General features: G+C 47.7%; 1 protein-coding gene across 1 annotated transcript in view; it reads left to right on the top strand.

Moving 5' to 3' along the window:
- The window catches only part of TG (thyroglobulin), a 240,320-nt gene that overhangs the window by 58,920 nt on the left and 162,853 nt on the right, over positions 1-18,547 (top strand). Inside the window, exons 24-27 of the mRNA XM_076005003.1 lie at positions 904-1,019; positions 3,239-3,347; positions 5,863-6,054; positions 11,582-11,749. Of these exons, the coding sequence (XP_075861118.1) occupies positions 904-1,019; positions 3,239-3,347; positions 5,863-6,054; positions 11,582-11,749 (585 nt within the window). The remainder of the gene's footprint in view (positions 1-903; positions 1,020-3,238; positions 3,348-5,862; positions 6,055-11,581; positions 11,750-18,547) is intronic.

Here is an 18,547-nt window from a genome sequence, read left to right as displayed (position 1 = left end):
AATGTCATACACATACCCATGTGTACACACGTACACTATGACACAGCTGAGGTTAGAAGGACAAACTGGTGGGATGGAAAGAAAAAGAGGATGCGGTATCGTAGGGGCTGAGGCAAGCAGGGAAGACAGGTCCATTTGTTAGTGTCACGAGATGGTTTAACCCTGTAGTCCCCAAGCCCTGGGCTGTGGGCAAGTATCAGTCCTTGGACTATTAGGGACTGGGCTGCACAGCAGGAGTTGAGTGGCAGGTGAGCAGGCAAAGCTTCATCTGTATTTCCAACTGCTCCCCATTGCTCACTCCCCAACCCCAGTCCATGGAAAAATTGTCTTACATGAAACCAGTCCCTGGTGCCACAGAGGTTGGGGGCCACTGGTTTAAACAACTGGGCCGAACTCAGTATCAAAAATATGCAATGGTTTGAGAAAGACAGCTGTGTCAGGAAGGTCTAGCAAGATGGTTTCCTATCAGACAAATGACAGGAGGCACGCCACAACAGGCTGCATTTGCAACTTTGGGTAAGTGAATGAACTGAGCTGTGCTTCAGTTTCCTCATCGGTAAGATGGGGATCAATGATCCAATAACACAGAAAGCACTTAACACAGCATGTGGTACATGGTATGTGCTCAGTAAATGTCTCTTGTGTATATATTTGTGTGTGCTTATGTATGTGTGCGTATGCATTTGTGTATGTACTTGGGTGTGTGTATTTTGGTATGTTCATGGGTATGCATATTTGTGTGTGTGTTTGGGGGCGTGTATATTTGAGTGTATATCTGTGTGTGTATCTGTGTTTACACTGCAGGTATATTTGGGTATGTGGGGCAGGGGTAGGGGCATGTGTCTGTTCTGTCCCCAGCATCACCTGAGAGTCAGGTGAGTGACTGTCCCATGCTACTTACAGATTGTGCCGAGGACAAGGCCTGCAGCTTCTTCATCATGTCCACAGTGGGCTTAGAGGTCTCATGTGATTTCCACACTTGGACAAATGACAATGTTGCCTGCATGACTTCTGGTCAGGTGAGGTGTAAGAGCCACCTGGCAGTTCTGCTTCTTGTCCATTCTGTGTCAGACATACATTCTGTGTCTGATGGCATTGACACTGTGGTGACCAGGTGATGGTATGAGATTGCTAATAGCTGATCCCCTGTTGCTTCCATTTCTTCAAAGCGACGAGACTTTGGGAAATTGAATTTGCATAGGCAGTGACAGACTCAGGATGCAGCGGACGTAGCATTCACCTGAGCAGTATCTGAGCAGGTGGATGTTGAGCATTCCTTCCTATGTCCCAGCACTTACCTCATCCAGTAGCTCAGGCCCCAGATGCGAGGGGGACATTGTTCAGAGCCCTAAATATCATCCACCCCTTGGCATACCAGACCCCAGCTCTCCTTTCCATTATAGAAATAAAATATGATTATGGTTTAAAAAGAAATGTTAAATATTTATTAGAACCACATGAAATCACTGTTTCTATAAGTCAGAGCTGGTAGAATGTTGGCAATTTTATGTGGTGCCATCAAATTAGGATAAAAACGTATCCAGTGAAAAGAAGAAGTCTCCTAATTTCTAGGCATGCTTGCATCTCCATTTTACTCTCTGATTTCTTATGGATCCTTTCAGAAAATTTCTATGTATTTATAAATATGTTTTTGTTTGTTTACATGCTACAATTTTATAATATGTATTCTTTTCTACCTTGATTTTTATCATATTTATGTTTCTGTATATGTATTTTAAAAATCAACTTATTCTTTTCACTGGAGCATACGGATCCATTCTATGGCTGTATGTAATTTACTTCACATTCTCTTGGTAAAGGCTATGTGAATTTATAGCAGTTTCGTGGGGTCATCCACACCAACACTGGTGCACTGCACACCCCTTTGCCCACGTACTTGCATGTGAAAGAGTGTTCATAAGTGACATTTCAGAAGGGGTGTGGAGGATGGACCCTATTTTAGGACTCTTGAGCTGGGTTCTGTATGACAAGAGATAGAGAAGAGATGGGGAGGAGTCTTGGGTTCAAATCCTAGCTCCACCACTTACTTATTGCTATTTAGCCCTTTATCCTCATGTAGTATAGGGATAATAATGGTTCCCGCATCACAGGATTGTTGGAAGGATTGAATAGGGCCCTACATGGAAAAGCTCACAGGAGAGATTCTGCTGCAGCGTAAATGCTCAGTGACCGTTATTATAACCATTACTGTTGCTGGTAATATTGTCATCATCCCCCCGTGAGGTCAGCAGGAAATTCCATCTCACTCATTATCTACTCCAGAGCCCTGGGTTCTCGGTCCTAAGTCACAGGGGTGGGATGGGGGTGGAGGGCCTTGGTCACTGGTCATCAGTGATTGGTCACACAGCCCAGTGCTGAGCCCCACAGTCCCAGGAGCTGTCTTCAGCCTCCCCTGCTTGGGGTGCCTCTTTGCCAAGGCAGGAGCTCCATTGCATTGGGTTTAGCCTCCCCAGGTCCAGCCATCCATTTGACATCTTGCTGCCCTCTGTCCCACAGAAGGGGTGAGGGCTCCTGCCACTCTGGACCCCACCTGAGTCCTTTTCAGGTCTTTGGGAATCTCTCCTCTCCAGGTTTCTTCTTTCCCTCCCCAGGCTACCATCTCTCCAGGGAGTTCAGCTTTCTGCAAAGCAAGAAGAGCTGTTGCCTTCAAACAGCCTTTGCTTTAGCCCCTGCCCTCCAAAACTCCCACAGAACACTCAAAGTCTGGAAGCCTTGAGGAGGAGGCAAAATACTGGGGACAAAACATAAATCGAAACAGGCAAATTTATCCTGTCCCACCCACACTGCAGGATTGCCGAAAATAAGTCAGAAAGGGCGATCAGAGGTAGCTGGGAATGGCCAGACCTCTGGAAGTCTGACTTCACCATTTCCAAGCTTAAGAACTTTTCTCCCGACTCTCTCTAGGTAGAAGCTATGTGCCTACAAGTTCTTCCATGAGCTGGCTCCTTCCTCTCTGGTCACTCCCCTCTTATAACTGACAGTCCCCAAACCACTGGACCTAGTTCTGAAAACACCCATGAAATTCTGGGTCTCTGTGTCTGTTTCCTACTGCTTACATGTCTGTCTGCTCCAATGGACCAGGAGAAACTGGAGCAAGAAACTTTTCCTTCTTACCTTTGCAGCCCCGGCTCCTAGCCATGGTTAGAGTTGGATAACGTTTGTTGAATTGAATTATTAAACATCATGGGACGATAACGCAGCATCTTTCCATCTCCAGGAACAAGACGCACTGGGGAACTCGAAGGCCACCAGCTTTGGAAGTCTTAAGTGCCAGGTGAAAGTAAGGAACCGCGGTCAAGCTTCTCTGGCTGTGTATTTGAAAAAGGGTAGGTTGGTTGGACTGGCTGGCTTGGGGCCTCTGTGGCTTCACATGGTCATGTTTGGGGCAGGATGCACTTGGGGAGGGGCCAGGTTTCCCCTGTCCCCCCATACCTTGAGCCCAGCTTCCCTCTCTGATATCCTCCAGTAGGCCTGGCACAGCGCCCTCTGCAGACAGGCGATCGTCTCCCCGACCGCTGCAAGGGGCTTCACACATCATTTTCATTTGTGTCATCAGATTCGATCATCACAATCTGGCAGGGATTGGGAGCCTCATTCTGCAGGCTGGGAACTAAGGGGTAGAGCAGACACGATGCTAATAGGTGGAGGGTGCGGGCAGAACCCAGCTGCATCCGCCTGTGCCCCTGGCAAGCCCAGGCAGCCGTGATGTGGCACACGTCCCTCCTGGGCCTTCTGACTCATGGAAACTCTCCTCCTCCCCACTGTGGTCTCCACCCTCTCTGGACGTTGTCAGATCTTTTCCTCACCCCTGATCTAGACTTTGTAAAATGCAGATCCTGAGTCTATGAATCCTTAGGGTGGGCCAAGATTCTGCATTTCTAATAATCTCTCAGACCGTGCTGCTGGTCCGGGGACCACACTTTGAGTAGCAAGAATATAGTACTTTATAGCTCACTTTCTCGTTCATCCTTCCATTGCACCCACACAGAAACTCTTGGAGGAGGGAAAAAAGGGGGTTACCAGCCCCATGTCACACAGAAGAAAGCACCGTGGGTTGCTAGTAGCACATGGGGAAGCAGGGGCTTTTCCCCAGAATCCTGAGGCTTGCGGTAGTCAGCCCTGCCCTGCTCACCTCGCCCCTCCTCTCCAACACTGCCGAGAGGTGCTGGCATTGCAATGCCATGAGCCCTGGGACGCATCTAAGCCCTGCCCCTGTGACTGCAGCTCCTCTGACCGTCACTGCTGTCTGGCCCTGGCTTCACAGCAGTTAAGGGCTTTAAGAGCAAGGACCTAGAGCCCACCTGCCGGGTTGAACCCCAGCTCTGCCATGCACTAGCTGTGTGGTCTTGAGCACATTCCTTGAGATTCTAGCCTCCTGTTTCCTCATTAGTAAAACAGGAGTCATACGTGGACCAAGGTTACTGGCAGCTTGGAATGAGGAGACGCAGGTGAAGCTCTTCGAGCAGTGCTCGGCATGTGCCGGGAGCTCAGCAGATGGACGACATTTCTGTACTTGTTTTCATGCTTGCTAAAAAGTTTCCTGATGGCCTGAGGCTATGGCTGTGGACCAGAAGACAGCCCAAGGGGCCTGAACTGGGACTTGGAAGTTGGAAGGAAGGGGAGTGAGGGAGCCACTCTGAGGCGCCCGGGGCTCCCAGTGGCTGGTGGCCAGGACTGGTGGCTGGGACAGCTGACAGCAAGTGGAGACTGCCGTGGCCCAGGACCAAAGCCGCGTCTGACCTTGGTAGAGATCTTCAGCCCACGGCAGGGAGAAGCGTTTGTGTTTTCTTTCTTTTTTCTCTAGTCCTTTTTTTGCCTAACGCCTCCATTCTGACTTAGCACAGAGTTTGCCTGGGAGATCAGAGTCTGGCAGAGCTTGGATCTCTCTGATCTGTTGCCAGGGTCACTAGGATTTCTGCCCCAGTGTTTATCCCAATTATCTTTACTATCCATTTTTAAATATAACAAAACATAGGGTTTATTTTCTAAAAACAAATACCAAAATAGAACAATAACTTGCATTCAAAATGTTCTTTAAAATCATAACTTGGCCTTTTATGACATTTTATAAAATGCAATTGTGTTTCTTTTTAAGTGTTTGTTATTTTTATTTTTCTTCCTCATCTCCTGAAAGTTTATTCTTTGGGGGAAGATCGCAAAGGAAATTGGGAAACTTCCTTGTTACCAAACTAAATCAAAGGCAGAGCTGTCTCTTGCTTTTTTTGCTTAAAGCAGGAGATGCACAAATAGCCATTTGGCTCCAAGTGGAGGAGAAGGAGGCTGGAGTAGCCTGGATCTGGCTTGAGTGCCCGCCTCCCTCTTCCCTGCTCTGTCTCTGAACTGCTTCTTCATTTCACTTGAGGCTCAGTCTCTTTTCCATAAAATGGGAAAACATGTCACAACAGAGGAGGAAAGACCTCAGTTTCTGAAAGTCTCCCACACAGTCCTTGGCTCCTGGTAGGTAGTTAACCATGCCCATTCACATCCCTGCCCATTAGTGACCTGGGAAGGTGGCACGGTATGTACAAAGAGCTCAATAAATGTTTGCTGGTAATAATAAAAATAATATATGCCAGTTTCCCGTACATACCCTTTGGACCCTCAAACGCATGCAGGGCATCTGTCCAGATCTGTTGGTTTTGGGGCCACGGCCTTGGCCGCCCCTCCCCCCCATGCACAGGCACATCCAGAAGTTTCGTGGCACAGACAACATCTCTTCCTGGACCATACACTGCTCTAGTCACAGTCAGAGCTGATTTAACAAACTGTCCTATGAGATTGGTAGTTCAACTCTGCTATGTTTTGAGGCCTTTTTAAAAATTTTTCCTGCCTTTCCCCCAGGCCAAGAATTCACCACAACACGTCAGAAAAGCTTCGAACCCACTGGTTTCCAAAATGTGCTCTCGGGGTTGTACAGCCCCTTCGTGTTCTCAGCCTCAGGAGCCAATCTGACCGATGCTCACCTCTTCTGTCTTCTTGCATGTGACGGTGATTCCTGCTGCGATGGCTTCGTCCTCACGCAGGTCCAAGGAGGTAATGCTGGCCGTGAGGGCCTGGGCCTAAGGAGGGATGGGGACAAGCGGGGAGGCAGAAGCCAGGGTGCACAGCAGGGAGCTGCGTGGGGAGCTGCAGCATGAGGTGACCACACCCAGACAGGAGGCAGTATTCAGATGCACAGACCCAGGGACAGACCTGACCCCCTCACCTGTCACACACTGTGCTGGCCACCTCTCATCGTGACACTGCTTTATTCCTTACTGCTGTCTTCAGGAGAAGTGAACAGCTAAACTGAGGCTCAGGGAATTTCAGTCATTTGCTCATGGTCATATAGCTTGCAAAATGACAGCACTGGGATTTGACTGGAGTTGTGTCTTCACAGCATCTCACTGCCACCTGTGCAGCCTGGACTGGCCACATTTGGTCAAAAAATGTTAGCTAGGCTCTGTCACCACACATGCACAGAGAAGACAGTGCAGAGGTGACTATCTGCAAGCCAGAAAGAGAGGTCTCACCAGAAACCAACCCTGATGGCACCTTAATCTTGGATTTCTCACCCCTGGACTTGTGAGAAAATACGTTTCTTTTTCTTAAGCCACACAGTCTGTGGCTTGTTATGGCAGCCCTAGCAAACTAATACACACACCTGGGTATATACCCAAGGGGACTGGAAACATATTCACACACAAACTGTATGTGAATGCTCATGGTAGCAGTATCTATAATGGTCAAAAAGCAGAAACAACTTATCTCCATTTATTTGTGCTGCTATAAAAGATATGCCACCAGCTGAGTAATTTATAAACAATAGAAACTTATTTCTCACAGTTCTGGAGGCTGGGAAGTCCGAGGTCAGGGCACCAGCAGGTCTGGAGTCCGGTGAGGGTTGGTTTCTGCTTCGAGGATGGTATCTTATTGCTATGCTCTTACCTGGCGGAAGATGAAAGACCAAAAAGGGGTCTAGGTAATTCCCTCCAGCCCTTTTATAAGGTTATTAATTCCATTCAAGAGGACAGAGCCCTCATTGCCCAATCATTTCCTAAAGACCCTTCCTCTTAATACTACTGCCTTGGGGATTAAGTTTAATAGGAATTTTGGAGAGCACAGAAACACTCAAACCATAGTAGTACAACCCAGTATGTATCAATGGACAAATGGATAAAAAAAAAATGTGGGGAAAAAATGTTAGCTCTTTCCTCTTTCCCACAACCATTCACTCAGGGATTATCTCTTGAGTGCCACTGCATGCCAGGTCCTGTGAACAATAGGATTGTCATTTCCAATAGTCTCTCAGCAGTGGGAAGCACTTCTGCTTGTAGAAAGATACCCATGTACGTGGCAGTGTAGCTTAGTGGTCGAGAAGGGACTTTGAGGTCATAGACCTGGGTTCTAGTCACTGCTCTCTCATTTTTTGGCTGTGTAATCTTGGACAAGTTGTTTAAACTACGTTTCAGTTGCCTTGTTCATAAAGTGAGAATAATGAGGCTTCCTATTTGACTATTTGTGCCTAGATTCCCCATGCTCCACGTCACCCTGCTGACTTGAAGGCCTGCTCATGATTCCCTACTCCTGGAATGCTATTTTGTCCCTTCTCTTTGTATGCAAGTCCACATGTCCGTCTCCCTGGTGGCTTAAAACTCCCCCGGGCTATGAAGTAGTCATTTATCCTCAGCCTTTAGGGGAGCCATGCAGACTGTAGGTGCAGAGGGAGGAAGTGACCCAGCTGACGCCCACCTTGGGCTGGGTCGCTGCGTGGAGCAGGACTCAGCTTTCCTGACTCACGGCACAGACAGCCTGCGCTCTACTCTCCTGCCTCTGCCGCCTCCTCTCAGTTCCAGAGGGAGGAAAGGGTGGTGGTTAATTGCTATGCCCTGAAGACAAGTTAAATGTTACTTTGAAAGCAAATAATAAATATTTTGCCCTATTCGGAGAGAAAAATTAAGACTTCCTTAAATATTGAGCATATGTAGGTTTAAATAAGGTGAAGAGAGGCCAGAAGCAGATTCTAGAGGGAGGAAGCAGCATGTGCAAAGGCCCTGTGGGAAGAGGGTGCAGGATGAAGGGTAAGAGCCTGAGGACGCGGTGGTCCTGGGCAGGGAGTGCCAGGCGGGAGGCTTGAGAAGGGGAGGGCGACAGGCGGGGCCAGAGCACGTGAGAAGGGGAGGTTGCACTTGTAGATTGCACTTAAAACCACTGAACGTTTTAAACATGGAGGTGATTTGAGTTTTGGAAGGAGCAGTCTGGCTCGAGTGTGGAGGAGGTCATGGGTGAGGGTTAGAGTGAATGTAGGGAACTACTGCAGTGGACCAGGCAGGATGGGGCAGTGGCAGAGCCTAGGGTGGTCACGGTGGAGATGAGCAACAGGAGGAATATTCAACAGGACTTTGGATATTGGGTGGAAGAAGAGGCATCAAAGGTTATTCTTGAGTATTTGGCTTGTTCACCTGGTTGAATGGTCTAGTCATGCGGTGAGTAGTGGAAGATATCAGATGTCAGGTTTGGTGATGGGAGAGGGAGATTTAGGAAAGTCATGAGTCTGTTTGGGGTGCTCAGATGGGAAGTCTGGGTGGGAGATACAAAGGTGTGAATTACCAGCATTGAGGCCGTATCAGAAGGTGTGGGTGTGGGTGGATTTCCTGGGAAGAGGGTCCAGGTGAGGAAGGAAGGGGAAGGGCTGACCCTGGAAAACAGCTGCATAGGAGTAGAGAGTGCACAGAGAGGTGGAGGGAGAAGCAGTGGCCAGGCTGAAGGAGGGGACCCAGTAGAGTGGCGCCTCCCCAAAATGAATGCCGCTGAGAGTTCAAACAAGATAATTACTGAAAAATGCTGAGTTTAGCTCATTGTGGTCAGTGGCAGCTAAAATGAGAATGTTTTGTTGGAGTGGTGGGCAAGAACCCAAATTAGAGCAATTTAATTTCTAAAATTCCTTCTAGGTTTAATGCTTTATGATTATGCGATGTGGATGCACGTTAGTGTTTAGATAGGCAAAGACATGTCACACACACACAGGCACACATGCGTATACCTCCACATATATGTACATGTCTTTATGTACACCTCTATTTAGAACACATCCATGATTCTTTCTTTGAACTAAATGTGTTTTCTGAGGACACCACAATTTCTCCAGATGCTCAGTTGCTCACCACACCATATGATTTTTCAAGCTGGAAAGGCTGACTTCATTTTCCTTAGGATCATATATGAAAGAACTGTTTTTTGTTCCGTGGAGCAGTGAACCCACAAAATCCTGGCCAGCAGCTCGCTGGCTCCTCCCTCCCAGTGTAACCTGTGATCCGTGAACTAGGTGAACAGAACGACCGCCTTGCAGTGCTGAAAGCAAAGCCTTCTTGGAGGCACACATGAAGTGTCGGGCAGATGTTGTCCCCAGTCTTGTCCAAGGGGCAGATGTGGAGTTTTAGCTGACGAAGCTTTGGCAGGCTCTGCTGACGACCAGGAACAGAATCCGGCTACATCCCTCACCACAGTCTGGAAATCCATTTAACACCAGTGGCTTCCTCTCCTCCCCCTTCCCTCCCTCCACCCCTTCCAGCCTCCAGGCCCTGAATGGCTTTTTTTTTTTTTCAAAGAATTCATGAGGTTTCTGAACCTACATCTCAGTTGAGGCTGCTTGGGAGAGAGGCTCAGAGGGCCTTGCATGGCCCAAAGGTCACACGAGTGTGACTGGAGCTGACAGTATGTGACCACCCAAGTGACTTCCACTCTCTCCCTGGCCCCTGCCTCTCAGGCACAGACTTCCCAGGGACACGTTGGCACTAGTTAAAGAAGAAAGCTGCGTTGGTTTCTCTACTGACATCTGAGAGCAGAAGGAAAAATGCACCCCACCTCTTGTTTAATTCTGTTTTCTGGCTTGTGAGAGGGCCAGACCGTGGTGCTCAGACTTCCTCGAGCTCTTGCCGGCTCTGACTGTGCCCCGTGCTGGTCCTGCCCTTGGGCCTAGGCATTTGCTGCCTGCTGGCCACTCCACAATTCATCAGCACCTAGAAAAACCACTCTCCCTTCCTTGCCTCAGTTTCCCCATCTTTGAAATGAGGTGGCCTAACTAGGTCAGCTTGGTGCTCTTTACACTGACTCCCAAATGCCACCCACCCCTCACACGTTACCTGCCAAGTCAGAAACTCTGTGGCTGGTGCCTAGAAATGAGCATTTTCAAAACTCTCCCTGTGTTTGATACCATCAGCCCAAGTGCTGTGGTTTGGGAACTGCCACACTGGATGACCTCGAAGGCCATTTTGCTAATGCAGAGACGCTGCTGCTGTTTTTTTAACTACTGCAGTTCAAAAGTGGCCAGTAGAAGGGGAAAGCACAAAATGTGAAATTCGTAAGCCAGACATCCATGAGTCATCTATCTACTCTGGGGAAATATTGTAAATAGAATAGTTTGAAGCTATATCCAGATTTGGACATAAATTAGGAAATTAGGATAAGGAACAAAGTAGGAGTCGTGGGTTGTGGGCTGATATATTTCCCTTTTTTGTTGTTGTTGTTTTTTCAGGAGTCTGATTTGTAGATCTGAGGAAACATGGGTGATTTGCCTAACTTATGAGACTGTTTCCTCATCAGTAAAATGAAAATCATCCCTGGTTTGATTAAGTCACGTTGTGTGCCTGTGTCAAAACATCACATGTCCCCTGTGAAGATATACAACTATTGTGTACCCATAATGCTTTAAAAAATGGAGATAGTAATGTCTATAAGAACTAAGGAAATCAAAATACTGAAAGCACTGGCCATAGTGGCTGGCACATAGCAGACCTCAACAATGTTTGAGTTGTGTGAAATTATCCAACTAAAATCACTATCAAATGTCATTAGCTTGGGGGGAAGGTCTTCCTGATGCTAAATAAATTTATAATCATGGGGCATCTTTTTAAATTCAGGATTAGAAGACATGCTCATGACAACATAGTCCCATGTCTCCCCTCGTCACAGATTTCTCTCTACACATCCCATGCATTTGTGCACGCAGCTGGAAATTTACGTCATAGGTGCACGGGTCTTAGTTTTTAATAGTTTCTTATCTTGAATCTAAACACTGCCTCTTGAGTCCCTTCCAGATTGATCTCTGTGTTGTGGGTATATGTCCGTGTGGACATGTGTGTGCATGCATGAGAGAGAGAGAGAATGAAAGAGAAGGAGGAGGAGGGGAGGAAAATGCAGAAGCAGAAGCAACAGCAGCTCAAAAAGATCTCTCTGTTGGGTGGGGTAGAAGTGGTGCCTGAGGATTCTGGAAGTAACGCCCCCAGGGCATTGGGGGACTGTCATTGCTGTAGACCCGTGAAGAAGAGGCTCTAATAGAAAGGGAAGGGCCAGCAGCCATGGAGATCTTCCCTAGGAATTTGCTGGTAAGACAATTGCAGCACTAGTAGGGAAGATTGTCTCAATTTAAAACCAGGCTATTGAGTTCCAGTGTCCCTTCCCTGTCTTCTCCTGAGGTGTTGTCACCTGTCCGCATCCACAGGCTCTCAGGGCACAGAGGCAGGGCTACGGGACCCTGCTGGTGCCCCTCCCATGACCTCTCCTCCCTCTGGTCGGTCTGCAGGTCCCATCCTTTGTGGGTTGCTGAGCTCCCCCGATGTCCTGCTTTGCAATGTCGAAGACTGGAGGGGCTCCTCTGAGGCCCAGGCTAATGCCATGTGTCCTGGTGTGATGTATGACCAGGAGAGCCGCCAGGTGACATTGCGTCTGGGAGGCCAGGAGTTCATCAAGAGTAAGTCTGTGCCTTTTGTCTATATTCCTTCAGTTATCCTTCCCACCAGCAAGGCCCTCCTAATGGAAATGACATGTAGCATAGGCACTGCTCTGAGGCCTTGATTTGTGCTCATGAATCCTCAGCGTGATGCTTCAAGCGAGGCACTCTTATCATTATGCCCACTTTACAGCTGGAGAAACTGAGGCACACGGAAGTGATGTAATGTCCCAAGGTCTCAGAGCTTGTAAACAGGAGGGCTGAGATCTGAAATCACGTATTGCGGTTCCCAAACTGCCGTTCTTAACTACTCCTCTGCCTCAGCACTTGATGATAATATACATGAAGAACTTAGCAGAGTAACTATTGCATAGTATTAATTGTAGATGATATTATTATTGTTATCATTCTTTAAATTTGTCATTGCATTTTGTATTTTAAGATTGACCGTGTTTTATTAATGTCTGGATTCACACCATCGGGCATAAAGCCTGGCATAGAAAATAAATATACATATCCGTGGAGTGCATGGTTACTAAAGCCTGGAAAAAAATATTGCAGAATTTGGTAGAAATCCATGAGGCTTAAATAGTTTCTTTTGGGATAAATAAAATCAAACAGCTTATTTATATGATGCGTAGTAAACATATGGTATTCATTACTCTGAGAGGTAGCCCAGGGTGAAAACAGGCATTTCAAGAAAGACATATGAGAGATTCATGGGCAATAAATCCAGAATTGCTTAACTCAGAGCATGTGCTTGGGATGTGCCCAAGAAATGAAGACTGTGCCCTTGTCTGGCCTCCCAGAAAAGGAATAATTACTGAAAGACTTTTGAAGTTTTTAGTTTTTTTTCAGTGCCTGGTATGTGTGTGTGTATTCTGGGGTGAGGGCAAAGGTTCAAGAAAGGTGCACTATATTGGGGATTTTAGGCAGCCTGAGGTAGATTCTTGATATTCTAAAGTGGAGTTTCCCGTATACATAAGACTGATCAGGAGGCTAGCTCCAATTAAGAAAAATAAGGCACAAATGTCTCCATTCCCAAAGAAGAGGTTAGTCTTTAAGTACAATTAACTCCTGAGAAAGGAAACATAGTGGTTTTAATTCTTACTAAAGTGTGAACAGCTGATAGCCATGCTTTTCTAACAACAGAGATTGATGGAAGGAAAGAGGAGGAGGATTATAGGGATATGAACTACTGCAGGGGAAGGGATAGAATTAGAATAGATTGAGAGAACACAGGGACTGGGCTAGAGACAATAAAGGATAAAGTCTATCCCTGCCAAACCTGGGTGAAGGTTGGCCTCTTCATTCTCACTTTACAATTGTGGATAGATGTTCACATTTAGACTTTGGAATCTGACCCCAGGATTCAAATCACAGTGTGAATGTGTCCTCCTATATGGCCTGGCTGGCTTTCCAGGTATAAAGTGAGGATAGGGATGACCTCTGACCCTTAGGGCGGCTGGGAGGAGTAGAGAAGGAATGCATGTGGCGCAGCAGAATGGCGCGGGAGCAAGCAGGCACCAAGGCTGGGATTTAAAATTCTCAGAACTGAGTCCCCCATTTCCTCTTGCTCTGTGACCTTATTCGAGACACTTAACCCCACTGAGCCTCAGGGTCTCCATCTGTAAAATGGGCATGTGTTTATATATTACTGAATGAAGTGCTGGCATGCTCTGCAGGCTACAGTATAAGGCGTTGGTCCCTGGTCCCTGGTCTGCCAACTGCATACCCAACAGAGGCACTCACAAGGACCTCTGGGTATGGACGTCTGCTTCATTGATCAGCTCACTGGTTCTGCCAGGACCTAGTTCAGCAGGTGGCCTGGTTAATGGAGAATTAGCATTTACTTATAAAGCATAAGAGAATTTATTGCCAGGAGTAAGTAGGAAATACCAAGCCCGCAGAATATAGTAAATTCAAATAGTAAGCAAGTTGATATCTGTATTGCATTATACAAAGTCCTGCCATGTGCTCCAACTCAATTGATCTCTTTGACAATCTGGAAAGGCAGTGGGTTACATCACAGTTCCACCCGTGAGAGTGAAGCTCGGAGCTGTGACATGACACACTTCAAGGAACAGCCTTGGCATTAGTGCCAGGGCTGGGCTCAAGCCTTCGGCTTTGGAGGCAGCCCTGTCCGTGGAAGCTCCCCACCCATCTCTCGGTGCCGTGGTCCCATGTACAATTTCTGCTTCCGTGGTCTCATGTGTCATTTGCTGGAAGCAGAAAGGGCTCTTGAATTGTCATTGTACCATCAAATTAAGGAGTTTCCAATAACTGCGAGTTTCCCTCCTCAGATATCTCTTTGGGGCCTGCTACACTCCGGACATTGGTCTTAATGTCAGCTAACAGCATGTTCTATGGCAGGGATTTCAAAGGGCTGTTGGGAGAAGAGACAGAATATCCAGGAAAGCTGCAGGGTCAGTGTGAGTTGCAGAGGTGAGCTGGGCGATGTGTGAGCGGCTGGAAAGGAGGTGAGTGAGCTAGGAGTCCTCACACAGCGGCCACAGCCCTTGTGCTCACTCCTCCCTCCCTCACATCCGAGCACCTGCTAGGCAAGTATGTGGTCACCAGGCCACGTGTGGACTGCAAAGATGGGCAGAGTGGTTTCTGCTCTCAAGGAGTCACAGGTTAGTTGGGACGACAGATGGAGAAATTGTTGAATACAGCAAGCCTCCTCTTTGCCCATCTTAATGGACTGATGAGGATTGCAGGAACACAGAGTGTGTCAGCCTACAACAAACAAACAAAAACACAAACAACCCTACAAAACACCTAGAGGCCATTTCATCCAATTGGAAGACACAGCACTTTTTGCCATGAGGTTTCTCTTTCTTGTCATCAGCAACTAGCGATAGCTGAAAAGATGAGATTCCTACTTAAACCTTGGGCCTGGGTTGGTGTGTGTTCTCAAGAGAGGAACCCACCAAGGGCTGTGTCTCCCAGATTTCCAATGAGCATCTCTGAATGTTTGCAGCTATTTGGTGTCATCTAGATCAACCTTCCTACTTCTAAGAAAAATATCTTAGACAGCTCTGGAACTGCATATGGCTAGTTTAGGGAAATATCTTGACGTGAAAATGGATGAAAGATTAAATGTCCCCTTATGCTCACAAAAACTTAAAATTTGATAGGAGAAAAGACCTTGGCAAAAATACTACTGGGTTCATTCTGAAGCCAAAAGGCTTAATGTTGTTGAGCAATTGTGAAGCTCAGCCTGATGCCTGGTGTTCTCTTTATAGGAGGCTGTTTTATATCAGTGATTGTCATTATCTTGGGGTTCCAGGAACAAGGTGGAGAAACCTGCGATACATCTACAGTACCCATTATAACCAGATGCATCTAGAGTAGATGTCTGATGAGTACCTAAAAACAGGGTGAATCATTTAAAAATGACCCTGTTAGTTATGTACAATTGCTGCCATGGGTTGTGTATTGCCATGTGCACAGTACTATACTTTTCGTCTTAGCTTGGATTCTCCCAGAATTAACCATGAGACAAAGATCCAGGAGTGTGTTTACTTAGGAGGGGCAAGGAATATAAGCAGAGCAGTTGGGGTGGCGATGCAGAGAAGACAGCCAATAAAGGGTGCGCTTTGAGGTCAGTTGCGCTCAATCCCATGAATCAGTACAAAGCACACTCCAGAAGGATCCCAGCAGCAGGGCCAAGGAGCTGGCGTGTCTGTTCACCAGCGCTCTAGAGTGCTTGGTTGAGTGCTGCGGAAGGGGGCTGACTCCCGGTCCACCCCGCCTGCCACTGTGGCAAGGGCAGCTGTGGCTTCCTGCAGCTCCCCAGCAAGAGCCTGGGGCATCGACCAGCAGTTCATTCTGCGTATGTTTTCTCCATTAATCCCCTAAGACCTGGAGAGAAACAGTGTTTTCTGCACTTACCAAGGGAGAGAGTGAGACATAGAAATTTGAGCTAACTTCCTCGGGTTATTATGCTTCTGAGCAGCAGAACCCAGATTTCATTAACTCCAGGATCGGTCGTGTATTCCGCTCTGCTTCGTGCACATGTGGAGATGCTAGTGTCTGGCTCCTGTTAAGGCAGCTTACTGCCCAGGAGAGGAGAGAGGTAGACCCACCACCTTCTAGGCGAGTGCCATTGTATTGGTACAGCTGGCAAGGACCCCGGACACCATCTGAAGGGCAGAACCTTAGGGGACTGTCTCAGCCTCACCACGTGCCCCCAGGCCGTGGGCGTCAGGCCGTGCCTGGCCAGGCCTCCAGCAGCTACCACAGCTGTTCGGAAGCTGCCTAACCAAGCTGGAAACTCAGGATGGCTAGGTGAGTCTTAGGGATGGTAATCTTTGAGGACTAGAAGTCTCCCAGCTCACTAGTGGATTGTAATGCAAGCAAGTCCCTGAATTCTGCCACTTATCCAGGCAGCTATTAGCAAACAGGCACAGAGACTGTCACAACCTGTCGCTTGTTCAGTGAGCCCAATGAAGTCTCAGCTCTCTGCCCTTTTAGGTGTTCCTGTGACCCCTCATTTGAAAGGTTTATTTAAGACAGAACCTATAATATTCTCACAGTTGCACTCAACTCACCTTTTCATCAAAATCAGATGAACAAGCATCATTCAGATCGGTGACTAGTCACAGACTGACTTTGATATTGGGCTCAGGAAGCTGCACACTGTCTTCCTGTGGGGGTATGTGTGAGACCAGGACATATTTAGCCAATCCACGTGTTTTGAATGCTGCTAATCTGACTAATAAATATGTATATATCTCCAGCCTTCATTATACTAATTAGCAAAGCCCAGGGTTAATTGTGGATGGAGGGAGTTATCTGTGGCTGGGGTGGGGGCACTCCTGGACAGCCCCTTTCAGTGCTACAGGACAACTCCCAGAACGCGCAGTTTCCAGTTTAGCATCCTACCCACTCCGAGGGCGTAGATTAAAACTAACCACCGCAGATGGCAGCCTGAGATTTCCCTAGAAGTGTTCTGGGTGTTCCACATGACACCCATCAATGCTGAAGAATTGTGCCCATGCCAACCCCTCACGTCATAAGTGTGTGTGTCCCTGCAGCCTGGAGGCGTGCGTGTAGCAGGGCCGAGGAAGGAATGGAAGAGACCCTGGGTGGTCAGAGCCGTTAGCATTTATCAGGGAAGAGGAGCAATAACATCGGCTTTAGTTCTGCGTCCCTTCTCACTGCCAACGATATCGCATTAGGGAAGTTTCCGGGAGTGGAATGAAGGGTTGGAAGTCTACTTTAGGAAAACTGATTTGGTGGCTTATGCATGGGAGGACAAAGCTCCGTGTTTATCTGGGGAGCTCGGGGCATCACTGACTGCTTTGGTTCCCTTATGCATTTCTCCCACGCCCACCAATTCTGTATCAAGGATTGTGCCAGGACCAGAGAACGGAAAGTGGAACAAGGCCCAGTTCCTGACCTCAGGAGGCTCAAAGCACATCCAAGGGGCGGGGCAATAGCCACCAGGTGTGCGATGAGAGAAAGGTGCTCTCTGAGTTCTGTGCAAATCCAGAGAGGTGTGCGTAGCCTAGATGGAGGGTTCGGGGAAGCCTTCCAGGTGGAAGGGTGCAGGACCTGACTCTTAAAGAATGAGTAGAGGTCAATCAGGTGAAAGAAAACAAGGGTCCTAGGCAGAGAGAAAGGCATGTGCATTGCTGCAGAGACCTGATACCAAGCATTCGAGGTGACTGGGGGTGTGTACCGTGGAGGCAGAGCCAGGCATGAAGCTGCTCAGCTGTTGGGAACCAGATCACAAGGAACTGAATTCTGAAGTCTGTAGCTACTGCAGGATGAGGCCGGCTTACCTTTGAGGAAGGATGCTGAGGAAGGTGCAGCTGAGGGATGGGAAGAAGCCAAGGTCAAGGTGAGGGGTCAAAGTCTAATGACGTTAAGACATGGGTAAGGCCTGAGCTGGATGGTTCACGGGAACGGATGGACCAAAGAGCAGTCTAGGAGCTAACCTGGTGGACCACGCCTGGTGGGACGCAGAGACTGATGGGCGGGAGGAGTCCAGGATGGCCGGGGAAGAGGTGGCACCGGTTTCGAGAGCATAGGAAGAGGTGTGTCTGGATGTAGAAATGGAGATGGTAGCTGAGGAAGATGAGAGCACAAAGGGTGATATCCGTCCTTTTACCTGGGTGTTCTCTACACACTCCTATGGAGACTTGGCGACCATTTTAATAATGAAAACCAGCAAGTGGCTAAAATTCCCTTGTGGTGACTTACAACAATGCTTCCTAGGACATAGCAGTCTCTGTCTGTACTGGCCAGGTGACTTTGTGGACCTACCCAGATGCTCAATGTGTGGGCTGAATTTAACTGAATTCCATTGCACTGAATTGTATTGAAATGGGCAAAAACCAAGCCTGAAGTTAGGACACCATATTTCCTAGGCTGGAAGACACAGGGCTCCCTTGTCATGATACAGGCAAAGTATGCAAGAAGGCCTGGTTCCTATCACAGTTCAGTGCCCTCTGGGCCAAAAATACAGTCCGAAACCTGTGTGCACCTGTGCGGAGCGCCCGATTTTTCTCTGGTGATGGAAGGCACCTATGATTTTCCACTTTATGTAAAGCAGAACACACATACCTACAAAAATAAGATGGCTGGACAGAGTGAAAGCACATCAACCACCCTTTGCAGAGAGGCACAGACCCTCCTCTTGGGATTTCCTAAAGGAAAGGGGCAGTATGGGGATATTAGTGAGTTTTTGCTGAGGGCTCATAATCTAAATGCCAATATTACCCCACGGTAAGCCATTTCTTAAAGTGGGCATTGGTGTTAGTCTTTGATTTGAAAACAATAAGGCATCCTAGAGATAAGATGTTGTTT

Source organism: Microcebus murinus, chromosome 7 (assembly GCF_040939455.1).
Source record: "Microcebus murinus isolate Inina chromosome 7, M.murinus_Inina_mat1.0, whole genome shotgun sequence".
Classification (NCBI taxonomy): Eukaryota; Metazoa; Chordata; class Mammalia; order Primates; family Cheirogaleidae; genus Microcebus; species Microcebus murinus.
The sequence above is the reverse complement of the archived record's forward strand: the minus strand, read 5'-3'. Positions and strand labels throughout refer to the sequence as shown.